The 24153-nt window shown below is 43.6% G+C and overlaps 2 protein-coding genes across 13 annotated transcripts in view; one reads left to right on the top strand and one right to left on the bottom strand.

The window, feature by feature from the left end:
- Positions 1-22117, bottom strand: part of CCDC148 (coiled-coil domain containing 148) — a 139325-nt gene extending 117208 nt beyond the window's left edge. The window contains exon 1 of one of the 3 annotated variants that reach the window (XM_025186537.3): positions 22068-22117. Coding sequence is in view for 1 of the 3 variants with exons in the window: in XM_006126840.5 (XP_006126902.3) it covers positions 21802-21919 (118 nt within the window). In the remaining 2 variants the exon portion in view is untranslated. The other 2 variants (XM_006126840.5, XM_075933433.2) reach the window with 2 other exon arrangements.
- Positions 22118-22243: 126 nt separating this feature from the next.
- The window catches only part of PKP4 (plakophilin 4), a 242555-nt gene continuing 240645 nt past the window's right edge, over positions 22244-24153 (top strand). For 4 of the 10 annotated variants that reach the window (XM_075933436.2, XM_075933437.2, XM_089779731.1 and 1 more), the window contains exon 1: positions 22246-22412. The gene's annotated coding sequence lies outside the window, so the exon portion shown is untranslated. Of the gene's footprint in view, positions 22413-23211; positions 23376-24153 lie in introns of those variants that run through there. The other 6 variants (XM_075933439.2, XM_089779730.1, XM_075933441.2 and 3 more) reach the window with 4 other exon arrangements.

Genomic DNA, 24153 nt, shown 5'->3' on the forward strand with positions numbered 1-24153 from the left:
AAGGGTGTGTCCCCCCCCCCCCCCCACCATGTGTGTACCCTCTATCCACACAGAGAGAGGGGAAAGGAGGGAGTTTGGCAATGCAAATCTGTGACTTTCACATACTGTGTCATTCTCACACACATTGTCCTTCCCTTTCATCTCCTTCCCCAATACACATGTGGGGGACTATTGTTACTACTTTTACTGCTTGCAAAGTGGGTTATTTTTGGTTTTTGACCCATCTGTGCATTTCATAATTTTTATTTCTCTTACACTTAAATTTAATTCTTTGAGTAGTGAATTCTCAAATATCTAACCTGTCACGGCAGGAGTAATTATCCCTATGGTAAATGTTGCTCCTGGAAGTGGGTAGCAGCCCCTGAGAAAGGCAGATCAAGGGATATCCACATGCTGTCCTTGCCTGCAGACACCATTCCTACAGCTCCCATTGGTCAGCAATGGGGAACCGTGGCCAGCAGAAGCTGTGGGCTCAGTGCCTGTTGATGAGGGGCAGTACATGGTGCCATGGAGCCATTGCTGTACATGCCAATTGCTTTCAGGAGCGGTGCAGGACCACTGTAGGAGTAAGTCTGCCTTAACCCCACTGCTCCACCACAAGGAAGCAGTCTCAGTTAAATGGTGCTCAGCCAGAGCCTGCATCCTAAACCCCCGTTTCACTTGTGAACCCCCTTCAGCACCCAATCTTCTGCCCCAGCTGTAAGTCCCCCTGCACCCAAACTCCTTCCCAGAGCTTGCACCGTGAAACCCTCCCCCGCAATCCCAGACCTGTGCCTCGGACTGAGCCCAGAACCACTCCTTCACTCCAAACTCCTTGGCCCATGACCAGAGCCTGCACCCTAGCCCTCTACCTGAGCCTGGTGAAAGGTAGTGAGGATGGGGAAGGAGGGGGGATGGAGTGAGCAGGGTGTGGCTGCGGAGCAGGTGGGAGGAAGCAGGGGAAGGGCCTCAAAGAAGGGGAGGGAAGGAAGTGGGGCAAGGGTATTTGGGTTTGAGGTAGATCTTACATTGCACCTAAATTGAAAAAGTGATCTTTTTGTTAAAAAGGTTGGCGACCACTGGCATAGAGGGAGCACTAGTCAGAGTGAGTTTTATTTCGGTCTTGAAGCAATTTCTCTGAGGTATTCGGGTAACCCACTCCATGATGGTGATGAAAACACAAGAGACACATGAATGTTTTCATATTTGGCAGTAAATACTTTCTAACACCATTTACAGAAGTACCTATGTGAATGCAGATGACATTGTAAAATAAGAAGCAGGCAGCTCTCTCGCTCACAACTGTAAACAACTTGTTTGAGATTGGCTGAGCAAAAAGTAGGACTGAGTGCATTTGCAGGCTCTAAAGTTTTACATTACATATAAAAAAAATCTAACAATTATTTTTATATGTAGTTCCACATTTGTAAGTTCAACTTTCATGATAAAGTGTTTATCTAATTCAGATACTGTAGTGTAAACTGAAAAAATAAAATAAATGGAGCACTTTACAGTTTGGTTTTCTGTGTTTCAACTGATATCAATATACTTGAAAATGTCAAAAACATCCAAAATATTTAAATGTTGTTCTGTTATTATTTAAATGGTACAATTAGTTGTGGGATTAATCATGGTTAATATTTTAATTGCATAAATTAAGATAAAAAAGATTGACAGCCATAACTTACATTTCTAAAAGCCTGTATGGGCTTTCATCACATGCCTGTTCCAGAAGGAATACTAGCAATACACTATGTTAGCTGGGCAAAGAAGAACTTAAACAAAAATACTCATCCCACATTAATAGATAAATATAAAATAAACTCTCATACTCGAACCAAGAGTCCACTTCCCCCACAAAAGACTAGCAGAAAGAAGAGCTCTGAATTTTGCTTGAAAGCACAGCAAATGTAGGTTCTAAAAGACCAAGAGAAAAACAAACAAAAGGGAAAACTGAGAATGCTAGATCAGCGGTTCTATTTTGTCTAGTGAGGGAACTCCAGTCTGTTGATTGCAACTGTGGCAGGTGTGCTTGATAGCAAAGGGGTTTTGACTCATAGTATTAAGGAAATTCCCCACTGTGCGGGATCAGCATGCAGAGTTGAGTCAGTGGAGGAACAGTGATTCAGCAATTTCAGAGAACATAACATCTATTTGCACTTTCATTTCCATTCTGACAAACATAAGGCAATTATAAGTGTTAGAAATATTGCTTACTTTCATCACAAACACTAATCGGTTTTATCTATGTTTTAGAATGTGTCTGTCCATGCTAGGGATGTAAAAGGTTAATCAATAAATATCACCCTAAATGGATAATGCTTACCAGTTCCAATTAACCAGTAACTGGGATGGGGGAGCTCCCCACCTGCTACAGGCAAGGGTTGCTCCAGCTCCTCAGGGGGCCTGCTGCAGACAGGGGCTGCTCCAGCATCCAAGCAGCATCTGTGCACAGGAACCTGAGCCCGCCGCAAACAGGGGCTGCTCTGGTGGATGCTGGGAGCCAGCAGAGCCAGACCCATCCCCAGCACTGGGGTTGGGAGCTAGGAGCCCAGTGGGCTGGGGGCTGCTCCAGTCAGGCTGAAGTGGTTCCCAGTCAGGGATCCCGCTTTTAGTCAATTAACTGGTTAAAAAAAGTCTAGGAAAATCCAAGGTTTAACCAGTTAATTGATTAACCAGGATTTTACACCCCCAATCTGTATGTCTGCCTGCAAGTCCATTTGTTCAAGAACTCCTCTTAAATAGTAAGAGCGAGGGCCACTACATTTGGTATGCAGCTTCTTCCTCTCAAACTGAAAGCAAGGTCAGGGTTTGGTTGTCCCAAGACAACCAGAAGCCCAGGTAGAGGGTGGTTTTCCATAACATGCGAAAGAAGGGGCTGCTGTTTGTAAGGTGACCACAGGGAGCAGCAAGCCTGCAGGGGACGAAAGCCATCCTGCAGAGTGTCCACTGAGGGCAGCTATACCACCAAGGGAGTGGCCAGCAGAGCTGGGGCTCCACTGACAGCATACTGATGACCACTGATGCAGATGATGAAGACAGATTGTTCTGGAAGAGATGGTGTGAGTATATGGATTGTAGTGCATTGTGAAGATGGGTTCACCAGTCCATGGGCTTCAGACTATATTTTGTTCTGTTTTTCCCCCAACAGCGCCTCTACACTTGCCATCACTGGCTGAAAGCACTGACTGTACATAGCTCTCAAGTCTTGTGATGAGTATTATGCACACACCATAGCTGACCCTTCAGTATTTCATGAGAAGTGAAACTGAACAGGAATCCACAGTCTCTGCCCTGCTGTGTGGCATGGAAAGAAACAATTCAAGATTGATGTTGGCATTCATAGAAAAGCTGCACCTGGTGGACTGTCACTATTGGGTTTTGGAAATAAGCACTGAATGATATGAGTGGATTGTGATTCAGGTATAGTCTGCCTAAGCTCGTCTGCAAGCCTACTCTCCATATTCACACTACAGGAAACTAGCTGATGAAGGAAAAGTTTGAGGAATAATTGTTTTATTACAAAAAATCACACACACACCTCCCGAGAGTAAAGCAAGAAAAAAAAAAAAAGTTAAAACCAGCATGGTCCCTTTAAGAAATGTTTTCGAGGCTTTTTTTGAGGCCGCCAGCAGCTGTCCACCATCTTGTCTCCCTGCTCTGGGCCGGACTGCTCCCCTGCAGAAAAGGTAAGCACCCAGGATTTTTGTGTCTTGGCCGGGGGGGGGGGGAAATTCAGAAAGAACTGGACATTTTAGGTGTCCAGTATTTTCTGATTTTTACCAGTCAGGAGGTGAAAATACTGGACTCCTGGCAATCCTAAACCTTATTTGCCCACTTACGGCCAAACCAGGCTGCACGCATACACACTTCCTACTACACCTCTGCCTGTTTGTCCTACTTTACACTGCACATTTCTAATGACAGGACCATGTTTGTTTTTGGAAAACCTACTGACAACACTAAAACTCTTCATGTAATCAACATCCTCTTTTTTTTTTTAATGCCACTATCTCATAGCCAATGTTCATTCTTCCTGTTACACTGTATCAGTGTTTTAACCTTAGTCCCTTTTTCAAAGGAATGATCAGAGCAAACTTGAAGAAGAATATATAAATGTAGTTTACTTGATTCTTTGTTTCTATTGTTCCAGATATGATTAGGTAACAGCTTATTCCCCCAGCCGAGCTGTTCCTCTACCCTGCAATGATATTATAAGTTTCTGTTTTACGTCAATCTCTTTCAATGGAAATTCTAATATTACTATTCAACATTACTTCACTAATTTGTCAAGGAGGAAAATACAATGAGGAAAATTCACAACCCAAATGCAAGATTGCATCCAATCAGTGTGGATGCTATCTTTCAAAAAAGCAGATGGCTTTTTTGATGCGCTTTGGCAGTGTGGACGTTTTCAGACGATCTCTTCCAGGAAAAACCTCTAGATGTAGCCTCGGCTTCAAAAACGTGTTGAAACTTCAATATAGCCTCAAAGCTGGAAGCCTTGATGCATCTTAGAAACAAAATTACAAAAGACTGAATAAATGAAATAGATTATTAAAGACTTATGTTTAATACACAGAAAATTGTGTGCTCTTAAGTACAGGCAGTCCCCGACTTATGTCAGATCCGCACTTATGAACGGGGCTTTTCTCGCCCCGGAGCTCACGGGCGGCGGGTTGCCACCCGTGTCCTCCGGGGCGAGAAAAGCTTCTCCCGGTCCCCCTGGTCTGCTGGGGGGGTCCAGCAAAGCCACTGGACCCCCCCAGCAGACCAGGGACACCTGAGCAAAGCCGCCGCCTGGGCGGCTTTGCTCGTTTGCCCGGGAGCAAAGCCGCCCAGGCAGCAGGACCCCCGCCGCCTGGGCAGCTTTGCTCGGGTGTCCCTGGTCTGCTGGGGGGGTCCAGTGGCTTTGCTGGACCCCCCCAGCAGACCAGGGAGACAGGAGCAAAGCCGCCCAGGCGGCGGGGGTCCCGCTGCCTGGGCGGCTTTGCTCGGGTCTCCCTGGTCTGCTGGGGGGAGGGGGAGGGCGCAGCTAGTGCGACCCCCCCAGCAGACCAGGCTTTTGTTGCAGAACACCTCGGGTAGAGCAGCTGGGGTGCTGCCGGGTTGGTCCTGTGGGAACCTACCGGGCAGCGCCCCAGCTGTTCTGTCCCAGGCTCCAGATTCAGCAGCTGTTGAAACTGATCAGGCTGATTCCAGGAAGCTGGGGGCAGAGCAACTCTGCTTCCGGTTTCCTGTAGTCAGCCCCTGGTCAGTTTCAGTGGCAGCAGCTGAATCTGGAGCCAGTTCAGACTTACATACAAATTCAACTTAAGAACAAACCTATAGTCCCTATCTTGTACGTAACCTGGGGACTGCCTGTATTGCCAATTCAGCCACATCTACAGTCAACCATAACTAAAATTTTTAGTGACAGTATTTACTACTCATGAATTCCTGTTCAGTTGTAATTTTTACTACTATTCCTTCATGTATTACTTCTTTCAGATTAAGTATTAAAGGTATTTGTTTAGTCAGTATACTATTCTGAGCATTCATGTGATAGAGATTTCATTGTATAAAATGTTCAAGGTCTGATCCCAAATGTCTTAGACAAATTCCCAATGACTAAAAGTGACCTGATTGAAAAAAAGTGCAGGATTACATCCCCTGTTCAATAAATTAAAGCACATGTATAGATCCCACTGAAGTTATTGGGACTTAAGCACATCTAAAAAGGACATATACATCTCAGTTAAAAATAAATAAAAATAAAATAAAATAAAGGACCCATCCTATTCCAGTTGAGATCAATGGAAGTTTTACAAATGACTTTGATAGGAACAAAATCAAGCCCTTAATTGGGGTAAATTGTTAGTAAGCACTTTTTGGGTGGCTGAAGGCTACATAATCCATTGGTCATTGAGGGTATATCTAGACTACAAGCCTCTTTTCAAAGAGGGCATCTAGACAGCAACCAGTATTTTCAAAAAAGCCGCTTTTTCGAAAAAAGAGTGCCCAGGCAGTCTGAATGCTCCCTTAAAAAAAAAAAAAAAAAAAAGCACTGTTTGCATTCAATAATGCCTTTTTTCCAAAAGAGCACTTTCGAAAAAAAGGCATTATTCCTTGTACAATGAGGTTTTCCACGGTCGAAAAAAGCTGCCGCATTCTTTAGATTTAATTTTGAAAGAACACAGCAGTCTAGACGCAAGTGAAGTTTTTTCGAATAAAGGCCACTTTTTTCCAAAAGACCCTGTAGTCTAGACTACGAATGTTTGAGAGTTTTGCCAACTGACTTTAATGTGACCAGTATTTCACACACTGAATTCAATGGAACAAATCTGAACAATCATTCCTTTTCAGTTGGTCAGTTTCTGTCTTGGTTCAAATGTCCATCGGGGGAACCAAAAATTCCTTTTTCCAAGAAAAGAAATAAATAGTTCAAGACATACTGTTCAAAATGGTGATCTTAGAAACCAACTAAATGTCAAGTGATAGTTCCCTTTTAAATACAAAGCCAATGATATCAGGTTTTATGGCAATATTGAAAGTGTTGATATACACTACAGTGCTACTGCTTGATATGCTATTAATTTTTATTATAAATTTACTTCGTGTATTTTGTATCTGCACTTAGTGTTCAAGATTGTGTAATTCACATGCATGTAGCCCTAACAGAATATTAGGCCTGTCTTCTCTCCATCACTACTACCATGTTTGCAAATAGTTAAGCCTACAGTATTAAGAATACCGGAAGCCACTACAGGTTTTTCTGTTCCTAAGGTTCTCACTAGTGCTTCACTGGGAACTCAGATATGTAAGCACAACCCATAAGTATGTGCTGCTTTTTAAAAGTTTCTTCGCTATGCTAAGAAAGCCTTCTGTCTCCAGTGCAATTTCTTCCACAGGCTTTGAATATGTTAATATGCTCGAATATGTTACTGAACCTTTGGTCTGATAAACCTGAACAGTTAATTGCTTTACCATTGCATATTGTGATTTCAAGGATTAAGCTGTAAATGTGTAATTGTGGTACTTCTGATCATTATCCTGATAAAACAAATGATGGATTAAGACAGGAAATCAGAATAAATAAGGAAAAATGTGGAAGAGCCACTTCTAGTTGTACAGTTGGGCATAAAAAGAATGAAATACACATTCTCCTTAATCAATCTTTCCTTTCTGTCAATTCAACTAGATACCTGAGAACATCCATTCATAGTATTTTTCTTCACAAGTGTACCAACAGTCTCAGACATACACCCTCCTCAGAGGGGAATGCATTATAAAACTATTAAATTTTCCACAAATGTTTTTCAATATCATACAAATGTACAGTCTATAAACAAAAAAAGTGAGATTTGTAGAAAGGCAGATATCAGAAATCACATCTCCCAAAACAGAAGCTGTCCGTCTCTCATCACCACAATACTTCCTTTAAAAATTAAATTTAACCTAAATGGAAATATCAAGAAAAACAACATTTAAAATAGAAAGCTGGTTGGATTTATGGGATACTGTGTCCACAGTACAAACAAAAATTAGCTCATCTCCTTCCCCCTCCCCCCCCCCCATCAGCATGTTGTGATGTCATTATGGTTCCTTTTATTTCAAATATACTAAAAGAATTATCACTTCTGAAATAAATGATTCTAAAGTCAACACCACACACTGAATTAACAAAGAAGGCAAAAACCAAACAAGACTATTGGTTTAATAGAAGTGCTGAAAGGAGACATGAAAAAGCAGGAACTGAAGCCACCCATGTCTGCCAAACTATTTTGAATCATACGATTCAGCTGGTGCTTTGTTTTTCTAAAAAAACAAACCCCCTACACAGCCAATTTCTGCTGACCAAATGCATCCATTTAGAAGTTAACTAGCAATAGACAGTATGCCTGTCAGTCTCAAAGGGTCAGAGGAGAGAAAGTACTGCTCTAACAAAAGATGTTGGTTTCAACGCAAACATTTCCTGCATATTCCTCATACAAGTCTTGGGTGAAACACTGGTCCTTCAAGGTGCATCTACAGTGCAATAAAATACTTTAGGCATGGCTGCTGCAGTTAAGGTCAGATGACTTGGAATCATGAGGCTTAGGGTGACCGGACTAAAAACCTGTAGTATAGACTTTTAGGCTTAGGCTAGAGCTAAGGCTCTGGAGCTGCCCTGCCTCAACCACAGGTTTTCAGAGCCAGGGCTCCAGCCGAAGCCTGAACATCTACACAGCCATTTTAGCCACGATCCTTAGTCAATTGCCCCAGACAGAGACTGAGTGCCATGGGTTGTTTTTTTTTAGTGCAGTGTAGATGAATCCTTAGATGTTAACTTATTCCTCAAAAAAGTTATCTTGCGCAAAATGGAGTTTCCAACAAATAGCTTCATCTACACAGGGATTTTTAATCACAAAAACTTCTGCAAAAAGGATGAGAAGGGAATATGCCAATGAGTGCATAGATTTGCAAATGAGTGGTCAATTTGCATTTCCTCTTCCTAAAAAAAACTACCGCAGTGTAGACTTAGCTTGATTGATTCTCCATCACTTGTATCCTATTACAATGATTTTGTCTTACTGGTTCTTAAAGCCACCCACTGATGAGGCTTCTAACAACTAATCTAAATCTCTCCCTGGCTGAATATTAAGATGACTATTCATCCTATCTTCCGTGTATATGGAGAACAATTGCTGACACCCCTCTTCATAGTGTGAGGGGGTGAAGAGAGGAGGGCCTGGCATTATAGGGGTTAAACAAAGCCTTTTGGCCCAGCTAGCCCTGCCCCACTTTACCTGAAGCCAATGCCAGGCCTGGAGGAAGGATAAAAGGAAGGAGCCTCCTAGCTTAGTTGGCTGCTGATCAGTAAGGAGACAGGAGTGTGTTTCTGCTGCCTGCAGGGACAGGAACCAAAACCCATCCACAGAAGCAAGTAAGCCTCCAATTCCCCCCCCCCACCCCCCCCGGGACAAAAAGGGGAAAACCTGCAAGAACTCTAAGAGGAAAATCTAGACTCCTGGGACTATGCCCCAAACTCAAGGGTTATACTCATAGCAGGCAGAGTACCAGTGGCAGGGTTCTGCACTAGAGTTGTTAAATTTTGATTCATCAGCTAACTGAGTAGCTGATGGAATTTCCATTGACTACTTGATTAGTTGATCAGGGAGATGCTTGCTATCCTGCTGCCTCTTCTCCCTTTGAAATGTACAGGAACTCCTGTGGGACATATGTACAGGGAACTGCCGCATCTCTCCCTTTTAAATGTACAAGACCCTTGGGTGGCTCTTGTACATGTCAAAGGGAGAAAGACATTGGAAACCTGTGCCAGCAGGGACTGAAGCAGTCCCTGCTGACATGGATTCCCCACTGTGCCTCTCTTTTTGAAATGTACTAGAGCTGCCTCTGGCTCTTGTACATTTTGAAGAGAGAGGTGTGCAATAATTGGGATTGGTGTGAGTGGGACTGTTTCAATCCCCGCTTATGTTGTTTCCCTGATGTTCTCTGCCTCCTGTGGAGATGGGTGCTGGGGGGAACTTGCGTTTAAGCCAGCTCCTGCTCCCCCTTGCTGCCTCTCTGATAAAAGCAGCAAAGAGTGGGGGGAAGAGACTGAGTTCCTACTCTACTATCTGATCAACATTTGCTTACTGGGTAGACTAGTTGCTTACATATCTATTCTGCACCCCTTTTCTAATGGCTAGTTCTGGGACCTAAACACTAGGCCACCCTGCTGTAAGGAACACCAGGCCACAAGCAGTTTTTAAAAACATTTGAATGCTATTCAGTCCCCTGGTTAAGAAATATCAAACATGCTCAAAGTCGTCCATCAGACAACATTTTCTATGTATTTTATTTATATATATATATATATATATATATATATTTATATATATATATATATATATATATATATAAAAAAATCATTCTTAATGCTCTTCTTTGGTCTTTCTCCAATTATCCACATATTTCCTCAAGTATGGCACATAGTATGAAACAAAATAATCCAGCTAAGGCTGCACCAGTATCAGGTAGAGCAAAATACAGGTTAAACCCCCCAAATCTGTGACTGTTGGGCCATAGATGTTAGTTAATGCAGAGTGCTTATCTCCTAGAACTGGAAGGGACCTTGAAAGGTCATTGAATCCAGACCCCTGCCTTCACAGAAGTACCAACTACCATTCCTGACAAATTCTTGCCCCAGCTCCCTAAATAGCCTCCACAAGGATTGAACTCACAACCCTGGGTTTAGCAGGCCAATGCTCAAGCCACTGAGCTATCCCTCCTCCCTAAGGTTGTTTAACAAAAGAGCACCAGAGGCAGAAGTGGGAGATCACGGGGGAGTTCAGGCTGGACCAGCAGCAGCTACACCAAACATCTGGGGAGCCCCTGACTTGATATGGGAACCCCTGATGTCAACATGGCCAGATGGCTGGAGAGACCTGGCCCCAGCCAAGGAACCCCTGGCAGCAGAGGGGCTGCTGGTAGTGGGAGGCCTGGCCAGGAAACCTCTGGCAACAGCAAGGTTGGCCCCTGACAGAACCTGAGGAAACCCCTGGTGGCAGAGTGGCCAGGATGACTGGGCAGTGCCAACAGAGAATGCACTGGCTGAAGCGGGGCTGGTGGCGACAGGCATCCCTGTGGGTATACTCCAGGGAATCACCGGCTGCAGGGGGCTGACCTTAGCAGAGGGGTTGGGTAGCTGAGTGGCCCCTTCGGAGGAACCTGGGAAACACCGTGCCGTGGTGGCCAGGCAGTCCCAGCTGGAAGCCCTGGGGGATGCTGAAGCAGCCTGCAGGCAGCAGTGTCAGAAGCCCCTGCCGGGCCAGCATTAGAGGGGCCAGGGCAGTGAGCCTCAGGAAGAGGAGCCCAGGAGCAGGCAGCCAGTAGCAGGTGGCCTGGCAAACACCCTGTTCAGGATAGCTCACGTCTCCAGTGTGCCAGACCAGGGAGATCCAACCTGTATTTACCTCCCATGTGTTACATGGCCCCTCTGTTAATACAGCACAGAATGACAATCTTCTCCTTCACAGCATCACATTGCTGGCTCAGAGGATCACATAAATATAACCTTGAGGTCTTTTTCAGTAGAACTACTGCTTAATCAGTGAATTCCCCATCTTGCATTTGGCCATTCACTGACAGTTTACAGAAGCCAATAGGGCCTGTGTCCAGGGGCCCTGCAGGAGCAGCTGGAACTCTAGCCACATCTTCTCATCTTCCTCCTGAACCCCATTGCCAGCCCAGCCAGCAGTCACTGGAAGGGTGGAGAACAATTTCCCAACCCCAGTCATCAGGCCAAGTGCTGGTCACTAGGGATGTGAAGGACTAGTCAACTAAGCAAATGCTTATAGGCTAGTCAACTAGTTGCTTCCCCTCCCCCACTTGCTGCCTCTCTGAGGCAGCAAGGAGTGGGTACTTCAAAGCAGCAGTGCCACTTGAAGCCTGGGGCTAAACCCCGGGCTCAATGCAGCTCTTCTGCTTTGAAAAGCTGCATGCAGCCTGGGGCGAGTGGGGTGTCGCCAGGCTGCACGTGGTGTTTCAAAGTGGCAATGCCCAGTGCTCTGTGGAGCCTGGGTTCAGCTGGGAACTCCCCTGCTGACCCCATGCTCCATGTGGTGCTGATACTGAAACACCACAAGGAGCCCAGTGTCAGGCTCCTTGCAGCATTTCAGAGCAGCAGCACTGTGTGGGAGTCCCCAGCTGATTCTGGGTTCCATTCAGTGCTTTTGCCTTTGAAGTGGGAACACTTCAAAGGCAGAGTCACCCTATTGGCTAATGGACTATTCAATATTTAACATCCTTACTACTCACCCAAGTTCCACGATGAACTGGCCTAAGCATCCCTTCTCCCCCTTAGTACTAAAACAAGGGCCTCTCCTGTCCAGTATGGCACTTGGCTTCCAGGGAGGCACCTGTTCCCCTGGAAGATTGGCGTGAGATCCTTTCTAACCCTTGCCCACAGCATGGATCTCACCCCAAGCCCCTTCTCCCTGCAGCATGGAGCTGCTCTGAGCCCTTTCTTCCTTTCCTCCTCAGGAGAGACTTCAGAGCTCTTCTCCCCACTTACATGGGGCTAGTCTTAGCCACTTGCCAAAGCCCCCTTCCTCTCTGTGCAGGGCTGGCTCAAACTCCACTGCTCCCTCCTTCCCACAAACTCCTCCTTAGCAGAGCTGGGCATTTGATCCAGTAGGCAAGAGCACATGGGACAAAATGCTCAGTTTTGCTAAAAAAGGTCAGGATGTTGTGGCCAGACAGACTAACCCCATATCATCCATCTTATTTGCCTCTCTGAAGCATACAGGACAGAGAAGGAGCAATAATATCAACATAGTCTATGCTGGCTCATCTGATCCTGAGAAGCTGAAACACAGATATGTGGATAGAGAGCAGCTAAGTCAATAAGCTGGCCTCGAGGCTGCGGCTGGCACCTATGTTGATTCGAACACACACAGTCCCAGGAAGAGGAATTTCCCACTGAGAAAACAATGTCCAGTACTTCAAAATTTAATCACCTCAATTCTCTCTTACAAGTGTAAATTAAGTTCACAACTTCCTTGTAAGAACTGGTCTCACAGCAGACAGACCAGCATCAATTGGCATTACAGATAAGAAAGAGAAATACGTGACCCCATGATTATAAAAGATGGGCCCAGCACACACTCACTTTGAGTGTCATTCTACCCTCTACCTGCTGGTCGGGTTAGGTGTTTGACCTCCCGAGGTTCTATGGGGACGCCCACCTCGTATTTTCGTCTTTCCTAGGAATTGAGGGACCGGCCCTGGCCTGACATGCTGGAGTCGAGAGGCACAGATGGGGGTAAAAATGGTACCTGGATGTGGTCCTCTGTCTTAAGTGTACACATAGAAAGAGTAAGCTGTTACTTGGTACCATTATTTCTATTTTTCTATCTGTATCTTCTTTGTAACCATTTTTAAGATCTATATTTTGCTAATAGTTAAGAAATAGAACAATAGCCATTGCAACCATATGATTTATAAGCTTCCTCAATAAACCTGTAACTGTTTAAGCTTTAACCTGCCTCCTTCAGTTGCTGTAACAGAACCAAGCACAATTTAAAAGAACTTCAGCCGGTCATAAAGGGACAGACATAGGGAGAGCTTGGGCGTTTGGATTTGTGTCACTCCCAGGTGACAAGATCTGTTGGGGCACCTTTTCAGCCTTTCCTAGGCTGCCCTCTGCGAAGGAACCCCCTGTGTTCTAGCAGCTAAAATCTAAGGTGTAATAAGCTCTTCCTATATAACGGGGCGTCTGTTGGCCTGCTGGCCACCCTCTGCGATGGGACCCCGGTCCTAGCAGTAAAGGCACGGACGTTAAACCTTTTCTCGGAAACATACACACACACACTGCCCTGACCGTCGGCTGACAGATGTCTGGAGCCGAAACAGGAACTTTAATTCGAACTACCTAGCCCATGCCGTGTGTAACCACGGGCAGGGGGTTTGAACTACCGGGCATTTAAAAATGGCGGCACCCAGGAACATGCAAATAAAGCCCGGGATATTTTACTCTGGGCTTCATTTGCAAGTTCGAATGTCTACATTAGCCACCTTAGTTCGAACTAGGGTGGCTAGTGTAGACATACCCATAGAGAGACATAATGAAAGGCTACCAGGAAGTGGATTTCTATGGTAATAGTGCTATTATTAAAAAAATATTATGCATGAGCATTAGTTTTACAGAAGTGGGCTTTCAGTAAAGATTTGCAAGACATGATGACTGCTTGGCACACGATGAGAAGGAGAGAGTTCTAAGTGTAAATGCAGCATGGCGAAAGCATCAAGAAGAGAATGAGAAGTTCAAGTCTCCTCAACATCAGCTTCCTCTATAGTAAGAAGGAAAGGCGTGTAGAAGTAACAGATTGGAGAGGTGTTTAAATACCTGGTTCTTATCAAGAAGGGGAGTATTGTGCACATAGCACTTAGATTTAGGATTTAGTTAATTCACCTTGCTCAGCAGCTTTGCAGAACTTTATTGTCCGTTGCAGACAAAATGGTCCAGTAATTTACCAGTAACAATAGTAATACAGGTTGAATCTCTCTAGTCCAGCATTGACAGCGTTTGCTAATCCCCAGGAGGTCAATACTGTCCAGCAGCATTATGAACACTACCACTGCATACTGGGCTCTTATAAGACATTTAGGGGTAAATTACAGCTAAACAGCACAGAACCAGGACTGGTAGCTCTAAACAACCTTTATGCGTGTAATGGACAGGAAGAGTACTGACCAGCACCTAGTGACTAAGTCGCTAACAAAGGTGTTGGCCAGGAGGCCAGTAGAGCCAATCGAGACTACGTTGAAATTTGAATTGGATACATACTGCTTGCCTGCTTTCTTTGTGTGGGAGAGAGAAACCAGAAGTTGACACAATGATTTAAACTCAGGCAGGACTACTAGGTCTCCAAGGAATTTAGAGCATGAGTGGACTGAACAAAGAAAATTCAAAGGAAAAAGTGAATAGGTAATTTTTCAGGGTAACTTCTCTATTTTGTGGTTTGATTTGAACTGCTGTGTGAAATCTATGCCTCCCCCCCCCCCAATTTGTTACCTCACATTGTGCCCACAGACATCTCTGTAACATATGATTTATCAAGTTTCTTTTGTAATACAAATCACTTTAGGTGAGGATTTGATTCTTGTGTCCTAGAAGGTCTGTGTGTATCTGCATGCCTCTGAGGGGTCAGCTACCAGAGACTGCAGCTTTTTTCCCCTCTTTTTTTCAAGCTCTTTTAGGACAAGAAAGCTTGGGGTACCACTGGGGGTGTGTTCAAGTGTTCACCCATGGTTTTAGGGATTAAAGAAAGTCACTCGATGGTGGCAACTTGTTTATTCCTCAGAGCCTGACTCTGGGAAGTTTTGGTAACCAGTGCCTGTAGAGGCAAAGGGGTTTTTTCCCCCTCCTTTTGAGCTCTTGTGGGGCCCCTCTCTTCTGCACTCAAGAGTGCCAGAGTGGGGAACAGCCATGATAAGGGGATTGCAGGAAACTTGGTCACACTGATAGCTGGATGTTCATTTAACTGAAAATCATGTTTGACCATGGATGTTGCCTGACTAGAGAGGTTCAGCCTGTAGTAGAAATATTAGTGAGGACAGAACTCAGGTTTTTTTTACCACCACAGCAACGAAACCTGATCAAAAAGGGTCAGAATGGAAAACTATTAACTTCAAAGGACTTTGGATCAACAGTTTTCCATCAAAATTGGTTTTCAATATTAAAAACCTAGAAGACTGCACAAAGATTAGTACAGTATAAGCATTGTTAATATTTTACCTGCATGAAGCAATTGATTTATGATAAAGCAGTTAACCTGCAGTAATGTAATGCCAATATTTTTATAATTGCGATCTAACCATTCTTTCATTTACATAATGATGTGCATTTGACAAAAGCTCAAACAATTTTAATAAGACATTTTCATAAAACTTTGAGGGAAGACCATGTTAACATTGCCATTAAGAAGCCTCACAACCATCCTAACGTCTTATGGCTTTTTTTGTTTTAATTAAAGCCATTTGCCACAACATAATACTTGACAGTCTATGCAATGCTGATAAAACATCTGAAATAGGTGCATCAGTTCCTCAGCTGTAAGGCCAGTGAAGACTAAGACACATAGCATTCAATACTACACTTTGATATACAACAATTAAAGTAGCTCAGAATGTGTACTATTCAGCAGCTCTATCTGCAAATTGCCATTTTTGTGCAAGTTAGTTCTATCACTGTTGTAAAGAAAAGCTTATTTGGGTCCTACCTAAATTATATGGATGTGCTTTAGTTCTCAGTGTAGTTGATCATACTGTTATCACAGTGTCTTTTCAGAGCTATGATTAATATTTTAACATAGGGAACATGTGAATTACTGTTCTGTATTTTGTAGAATGCAATGTGATTCAGAAATAACCTTTTGTGAAATATCTTCATTTTTGTCTTATGGTGTTTAAGAGGTGAGAAAATTGTTTAGAGGCTACATGGTGGTGGTTTTGAACATAAAGCATAGTTTGACTTTAGTCAAAACAGTCAATACACGATTGAGGCTTGCAGCTTGAGGCAGGGGGGCTTACCACACCTTCCCCAAACTACGCCCATGGTTTTGAAGGAATTCATTGTATCTTTCTCAAGGGTGATGTACATGTTATGGCAGTCATTGCAGGATATTTGTCAGGGCTAGCATTAAACTAGCTAGAAAGAATGGATAACAGGAAAACAATACATTTTAAGCAAGGGGAGGACCAAGAACTGGATAGACCCATTATTCAATGGGGAGAGAAAAAATATACAGAAGATATGGAAAACGACTTTCCGTTTTCACCAAAAAGTTTAGTAGCAATTGGACATCTCTCAATGAATGAGAATGAAAATAAGGTAGGCTGAGAGGCAAAAAACAGAGAAAGAACAAGTTAAAATTACTTACACAGGTTAGCTGTCTTGAAGTCTGCAGGGTCTGATGAAATACCTTGTAGGATACTCAAGAAGCTGACTGAGGAGATATCTGAGCCATTAGTGATTATCTTCTAAAGAGTCACAGAACATGGAAGAGATTCCAAAGGACTGAAAATGACAAATATAGCACCAATCCATAAAGGAGGGAATAAGGGCAACCTTAGGAACTACAGACCTGTCATCTTAACTTCAGTATTAGGAAAGGCAATGGAGCAATCCATTGACAAACACCTAGAAGATAAGGTGATAACAGTCAGCATGGATTTGTAAGAACAAGTTGTCAAAAAACAATTTACCAGCTTTCTTTGTGGTTAGGGGGAAGCACTAGATGTGGTATATCTTGACTTAAGGCTTTTGATGCTGTCTTGTTTTTTTTTTTAAATTAACAACCTAGGGAAATATAACCTAGATAGAGCTACTATAAGATGGGTGCATAACTGGTTGTAAGATCATTCTTAGGGAGTAGTTATCACTGGTACACAGGCTGGAAAGGCATAACCAATGGGATCATGCAATGATCAATTCTAGGTCTGGTGCTATTCACTACCTTCATCAATGATTTACATAATGGCAGAGAGCGAGAGTACACAGTCTGCTGACAATACAGTACCAAGCTGGGACTGGTTGAAAACCCGTTGGAGGATAGAATTAAAATGCTACATAATATGGTCATACTAAAGAAATGGTCTGAAATCCACAAGCCTTACTGAATTTCATAATACTCCACTTCAAAGGGAGCAATCAGTTGCACACATACAAAATGTTAAATGCCTGCCTAGGAATGAGTACAGAAGAAAGACCTGGCAGTTATAGTGGCTCATAACCTAAATATCAGTCAATGCAAAATTGCTGCAAAAACAAACATCATTCTGAGATGAATTAGCAAGAATGTTGTAAGACAGACATGAGAAGTAACTTTCATTCTACTCCAGTTGAAGCCTAATCAGTGCGGAGTATTGCTTCCAGTTCTGGGCACCATATTTCAGGGAAGATGTGGAGAAACTGGACAAAATCCAGAGAAGAGCAACAAAAATGATTCTGAGGCAAGACCTAAAAACCCAATTTTTTTCAGTCTGAAAGACTGAAAGGGGACATAATATTGTATGTACTTAATAATGGTTGTTGCAAGGAAGAGGGAGAAAAATTCTCAACTTTGAGTTTAGGACAAGAGCAGGTTAGACAACACAGGCATTTGTCTAGTACCTAGTCTTGCCTTAAGTGCAAGGGACAGAACTAGAAGACCTTTTGAGGTCCCTTCTAGTCCAGGAGTGTTGTGTTTTGTATTAAAAATTTTTGTTTTATAAACCCATTTTTGTTGTGTTGTGTGCAGAGCAACATTTGTGGACAACAAAATGGAACACCAAACAATGAATGTACAGCTGTCTCTGCTACCACACTTTGTTACATGAATTCTGTGGCTGAGACTAGGTTTCCAGCAGTTGTAAATAAGAAATCTTATAGTTAGAATCCATTTTTGTTGCAGTTTCCATGTTAAGACTCAGTGTGGACTTCTGTATCCCTGGCCTGATAGAATGAATTTGACACTTCATAAATTCCTCACTAAACTTAAATTTATAGTTCATAATATAAAACTGGAGCACAACAGGCAGATGGGTACCTTTATGAACACATTGGAAGTCTTTCTAGATTGTAGAGGGTGCAACAGACCCTACTATAACTTTGTCTATGAAGGGTGCTTGGTACTCAAAAATTATTACATCCTGCTGATGAATATTTTTTCCTAAAGAGCTATGTTAAAGTTGGTACTGAGAATAACTTTAGGCTAAGATGGCTGTTAATTACCCTCTTTCCTCTATTAGCATCATACTTGATTCTAAATTCTGCCTCAGATCTTCTTACACATGAGGTACTGAGCAACTCTGCTTAGTTGGCTGAAGTTATGAGCTGCAAGCCTTATTTGGTGTTGCATGACTATGCTTAGCACCTTGTAGGATCAAGAACCAAATGCTCAAGCTTGATACTTTAATAAGGCAATGGGGAAGAAAAACATAGGTATGATCACCTTTTATAATTATTAATTTGTATCCACACTATTGCCTCCCATTCCTCAAACTACCAGATGAAGAGTAAGGTCTCAAATTTATATCTAGAATAAAAGTGTATTATTGAGGGATGCCACATCTTTTAATTAAAGCTGTGTTCTTTATAATAAAATAAATCTGACTGACAAGCAACAAAATGCCACCTCACTGCTCTAAGAGCTAAGAAAAATGCTTATTAAAGTGAGAAATATAAGAAATATTTACTATATTTTAATCAGTTAACTTGTTTTCTACAAGTCCCATTGAAGTTCATTACATCATTAGATCTGCTTGATGTCAAAATCCCAAATGTTAACTAATAGATTTAGCATAACTATTTTGAAAACAAGTGTTCTATTTAAACACATACATCAAAATGTTCTCGTGCAGATGTTCATTTGCTCACCTTTCTTTCCATGAGGTTCACGCACCCTCTAACTAATAACAGAATATCAAACTCCTATAGCCTCAGAATCTGAATGAGATAGGTAATGCTAAACAAATCCAGAAAAGTAAAGTACTGTTTTGAAGGCTCAACTGATATTTATCTTCATACTACTACCTTTCACAGATCAGGCCCTCTGCTTCTGCAGTTCCCACTATTCTACCTGTAGCCAAAGGTGTTTCTCTGCTCTCATCCAAGTAACAGGATCCCAAATATAAGAGTCTTAGCTCAAATTAAGGCTGGCATGATAGAGTTTTGAAAATATTGAGAACCCCTTTGAAAGACTTCTATTTGGACTAATCGTAGGACAGGTTAGATTAAGCAGAAACTCATTAAGAGCTCAAAAAGGGAGGATAACAGCAGTACCAATAAAACAGTCAGCAGATACTAATCTACTAACCTGCTCATTCAAGAGTGAAAGAGCCAGAGAATACTTTCAAGAAACCAGATTTAAGAGTAATAGGAATCCCAGATGTTTCAGAAGGAACAAATGACATCAAATTCTTATAGGATTTACTAATGAACGCAGAGTCCTCTTCTAGTGACACTGAGATTATGTATATGTTTTTGTGCCCAAGTTTTGAGAAAGACATAAAACTAATGGAAGCTGAAGCCAGACAAATTCAGATTAATCACTTTAGTGGTCAAATGTGTGCATAATCACTGAACAGACTGGCAAGTGAAATTTAGATGCTTTTCTTCTTAGTTTTAAATCAAGACTGGATGGCTTTTGGAAAGATAAACTCTAACTAAACATGTTATTGGGGTCAATAGAAAGGTAACAAATGAAATTAATGGCTTGTGATATACAGGAGGTCAAAGTAGATTATCCAATTGCCCCTTCTGTAGTTAAATTGCATGAATCTGTGGCTGAGAACAGATTTGAAATTATTATGGTTCATTGATAAAGAAAATGACCTTCCACATGCTTTCAAATGGGACAGGACCTCACCAAATTATCTGCCTTGCTCTATTTTCTCATTACTGCCAATACAAGCTTTAAAAACAGTGTATTGACTCTGTCAAAGTAGGCTCACTACTGGAACAGTATAAATTTAAACCAACAAATGGTCTGGTAGCACTTTATAGACTAACAAAACATGTAGAAGGTATCCTGAGCTTTTGTGCATACAGCCCACTTCTACAGTGTTCAACACTATAAGCAATACCATGCTTACCCCTAGCAGGTCACAGCACAAGAATATAGTGGGCAGCTGCCCCACAGTCAGCACAACGGACTACTATAGTAGATTACCTTGCAGCTGTCCTTGGAGCCACCCACAATCAAAAGGAAGCAAAGATAACTCAGGGCAATATGGCATAAGAGCTTTTTTCCAAAACCCCAGTCACTGTTGTGAACTCATTGCATATAGAGAATATTAGTAATTCTCAATTACATTAAACATTATATACCTGAACTTGTACATAGACCCCATTTACTGTTAGTCATGGGAAGGATTTTTAAAATAAATATTGAGAAGCCACCTATTCAGAGCACTTGCTGATTTAGGTGACCAGCAAATGGGTTCCAAATTAAGTTATATCAGTATAAAACCCATGTCCTTCAGTGATTAGTAATTAATGTGAAATGAAAAGCTTCAGAGGATAGCTGAGTTAGGCTACACAGGATAAACTTAAAAAAACCAACAACAAATAGTCTGGTAGCACTTTAAAGATTAACAAAAAATGTAGATGGTATCATGCGCTTTTGTGGGCACAACCCACTTCTTCAGAACCTTCTTAAATGTGAAATGAGTTGGTGGTTTAATTTCACAATCAGTCATTGCAAAGTATCCAACAAAAGCACAGCTGAAAACCTTATCAACAGTGTACGCAAAGTGGTCAAAGACTAAGTAGAATGGGACACCTAAAGGCGATTCCCTCAGATCAAAGTTGTAGGGAAGCCTGTTTTGTCATTTCCCTTTCTGTAACTAATCTGTAGTAAGACAGAACTTCAGTCTACAATGCTATCTTGTTGCTAGACCCAAGATGGCTACATTCACTGCCATTATTTTTTTAAGTCACGTATTAAATGTAAGATTAGAAGGCTGTGAGCAGGCACCATCCTTATCACATACTTTTTTTTCCATGTTACCAGCACCATAATAGATAGATCAAGATTAAAATTACCATAGAGCACAGCATAATTTACATATATACCATAAGTAACTCTGAAACTGAAGTCTAGTTTATTTTGTAGACCAGCAACAACTCATCACATAAGCTGCACTCACATAACAATCCTTCAATTTACTTCACATATGTTGAACTAATTTAGTAGTCAATTGTCTGTATTGTATTTTGTTTAGGACCTATAATACTGCAGTGATACACACTACAGATATTATTTCTTTAGCAGGTGCTATTTCCTTAGTAACTAAGGTATCGGCCTTTTCTACTAAAGGGTTACTCTCTAATAGGAACATTTTGCACAGCATACCTTTCTCAGGTTGCCCCTTTAAATTTTTAAGAGTCAAAGCAGCTGTCCTTCTAAAGTAGCCATTTTGTAACTTGTTGCTGCAGCTCCTAGTCTTCCAGGCAAGAAGTATGCTTAACTATTATATTGGATTTTGTCATGGCTAAGTAAATTCCCCTTCCAATAGATCTATAGACTGCAATTATTTCGCCAGACCTACTTATATAGCATATAGTGACAACCGTCAGTTACTATGAACAGCATCTCACCTACAGTCTGATGGGGGAAGAGGAGGCAGAGCCAGAAAAAGGCTGGGATTCACACTTACCCAAAGAAGCATGATGGACTCTCAGATGGTATTTTATTAGTCCCCTCACCCACCCTGAGCGACTAGTAGAAGTGGTCTGGGGCAAACTTCACCACTACAGTAGGAACTTTTTGGAATTTGCACGTTATCAATGCATTTCCCGTCCTCTCGCCTCACCTCTCCAGCGAGGCAGGCGAGCCTGACAGTCACCAGCCTTGGGCAGGGCTGCAGCCTGCTGACTCCCGTGTAAATCCTCACCACTGCAGGTACTTCTGCTTACTAGGCCCCAGGGCATGGAAAACGATTTTACTCCAGCCAGTTACCGTCCTCCCAGCAGCTCCACTCCCTTCCCCTCTCCCGCCCAGTGACCTCTCTGCGCCCAGGGCTTTCCCTCTTCCCCTAGTGACCTATAATGATTCCCTCTCGGCTCCCGCCGCACACACCCGCGCCTCAAGGAACTGCAGCTCCGAGTCCTTCCACTCAGCCCCATCACAGCATCGGTAACCATAACAACCTCAAGTAGGTCTCTCATTGGTTGGTTTAATATGCGGCAGCGACCAATAAGATGCGGCCCTGAGCAGGGCTCTTCCAATAGCATGGTGGCACAAGGCAGGCCGCTGTGCTGACGTCCGTGGTGGAGGGCGGGACTAGGGAGACTAGGGTGAAGGGGGTCTGGACTCAGCAGCGGCAACAGCATGGAGACCCCGGGGTAGGGCCCGGCCCGGCGGGGAGGCTGCAGCTGAGGCTTCTCCGCGCCTAGAGCCCCTACCAGCGGCGTCAGCTGTGCGGTGAGTGAGGCTCCGGGGGCATGGGAGGTCTGGGGGGCGCTCTGGAGGGTGGGGGTACCCTGTGGCGGGGACCCGGCTCCGGATCAGAGGGGCGCCGTGCCAGGAGGCGCATACTCCAGCTGTAGGGAGGCGAGGAAAGTGGTTGAGTCTCCCAGAGAGGGTTGTGGTTCCCTGTCTGTCCCTTCGCCCCCAGACCTTTTTCCCTTGGCTTTTCGCCCCAACATCTGTTTAGCCGCCCCCCCCCCCCTTGGCCATCTCTAGCCTCTCTTCCCTTGGCCCGTCTGTGCCCTATGCCCTCCCCCAGCCCCCTATCTCCCGCCGCACTAGTCTCGCCTCCCTCCCAAGCCTTTCTCATTGCCTCCCACCCCCGGTCTGATTCCCCTTCCCGCCTTTGGCCTGACTCCTCTCCCAAAACGCTCCCCTAACGTCCTCTGGGTTCTAACCTCTGCCGCCCAGACCCCTTTTCCCCGCGCCGCCCAAGCTCGTGTTTCCCTTCAGCTTTCCGTTTCCCTGTAAAAACTGGTTTTGCTCGGCCTTAGGCTGAATGTACGCAGTCAGTTTCCTGTAGCCCCTTCCCTGGGCTGGGCTTCCAGGTGTTAGGCCCCGGAACTGCCCCTCTGCGGTCACCGAGCCTGCATGTTCGAGGAGTGCGGCGCTTGCGGCGGGGAGCGCAGAGAGGCAGGTGTGAGGCTTTTACAGTGTGTGGGGCGGGGGAGGGAAGCGAGGGGGGACACACGCTGTTTGTTCCTGGGGCTTTAGATTGTGCTGGAATGTTAGGAATGCGCCAGGGGAAGCGCGCACACAACCCGCTGCAACAGATCGCTCCTTGCCCGGCTCTCCTCCAATAGCCAAAGGTCACCAGAGCAATCTACCCGGAGCTAGCGAACCTCTCTGTGTCTCCATGCTGCAGAGGGGGCAGGAGCGGTCTCTGCTTGCCTTCGGCATGGCATTGCACAGGTTCAGGTTAGATTCTCGCTGCATTTCTCCGCGATGAGATCAGTTCGAAGGTTGCTTGTTCCTCACCGCACCCGAGTTCAGGAAGGCTGGATATTCATTTCCTCCCAGCTACCACGGGCCTTTGATTTCTGTGCCAAATTTTGCAGAAACATTTGTGCAATTAGTGTTATTGTTTGGTTTATGTCCTTAAGCCGAGCTGCAGAAGCTTGATGGTGATAGCAGTGGGGGCGGGCGGGTAGGAGGAGAGGAAAAATGTTCGTCGTGTGTGGTGATGCCGCAACACGTTTTGCTATATGTTTTTGTTAATACTTGTGAACGACGATCTAATCTGCAAAATGTTTCTGTGCATGGATCCTTCTTCTTTAACATGAACTACAGCTTGTTATCTTACTGAGCTGCATTTATACCCTCATAATGCGTAATGAAAAGGAACAGAGAGGCAGTGTTTTGCCAGAGATGGGACAGATAGGAACTGTCTGGTACTGTTAAATTACAGGGCGTGTCAATTACCATCTGAAACAACACAGAAACGCAGCAGGAGGCAGCAGTCGCCACCACGTCTTTCCCCAGATTTACATTGTTAGCACCAGGGCAATTTTCATTGAGCTGTTCAAACTGTCATAGCCATTTAAGTTGATATTTGTGAGAAGTGATTTGAGAGAGAAAAAAGGGATTTAGAAAACAGTTGTCCAGTTGTAGATAAAATAATAGAACACTAGTAGTGTTTCTCTGAGCACAGTTTAGTGGTGGTTGTTTCCTGTCTAACTTTTGCTTTCTCTGTCAG

The sequence above is a fragment of the Pelodiscus sinensis genome, chromosome 7 (genome assembly GCF_052426305.1).
Source record: "Pelodiscus sinensis isolate ZL-2025 chromosome 7, ASM5242630v1, whole genome shotgun sequence".
NCBI classification, from domain to species: Eukaryota; Metazoa; Chordata; order Testudines; family Trionychidae; genus Pelodiscus; species Pelodiscus sinensis.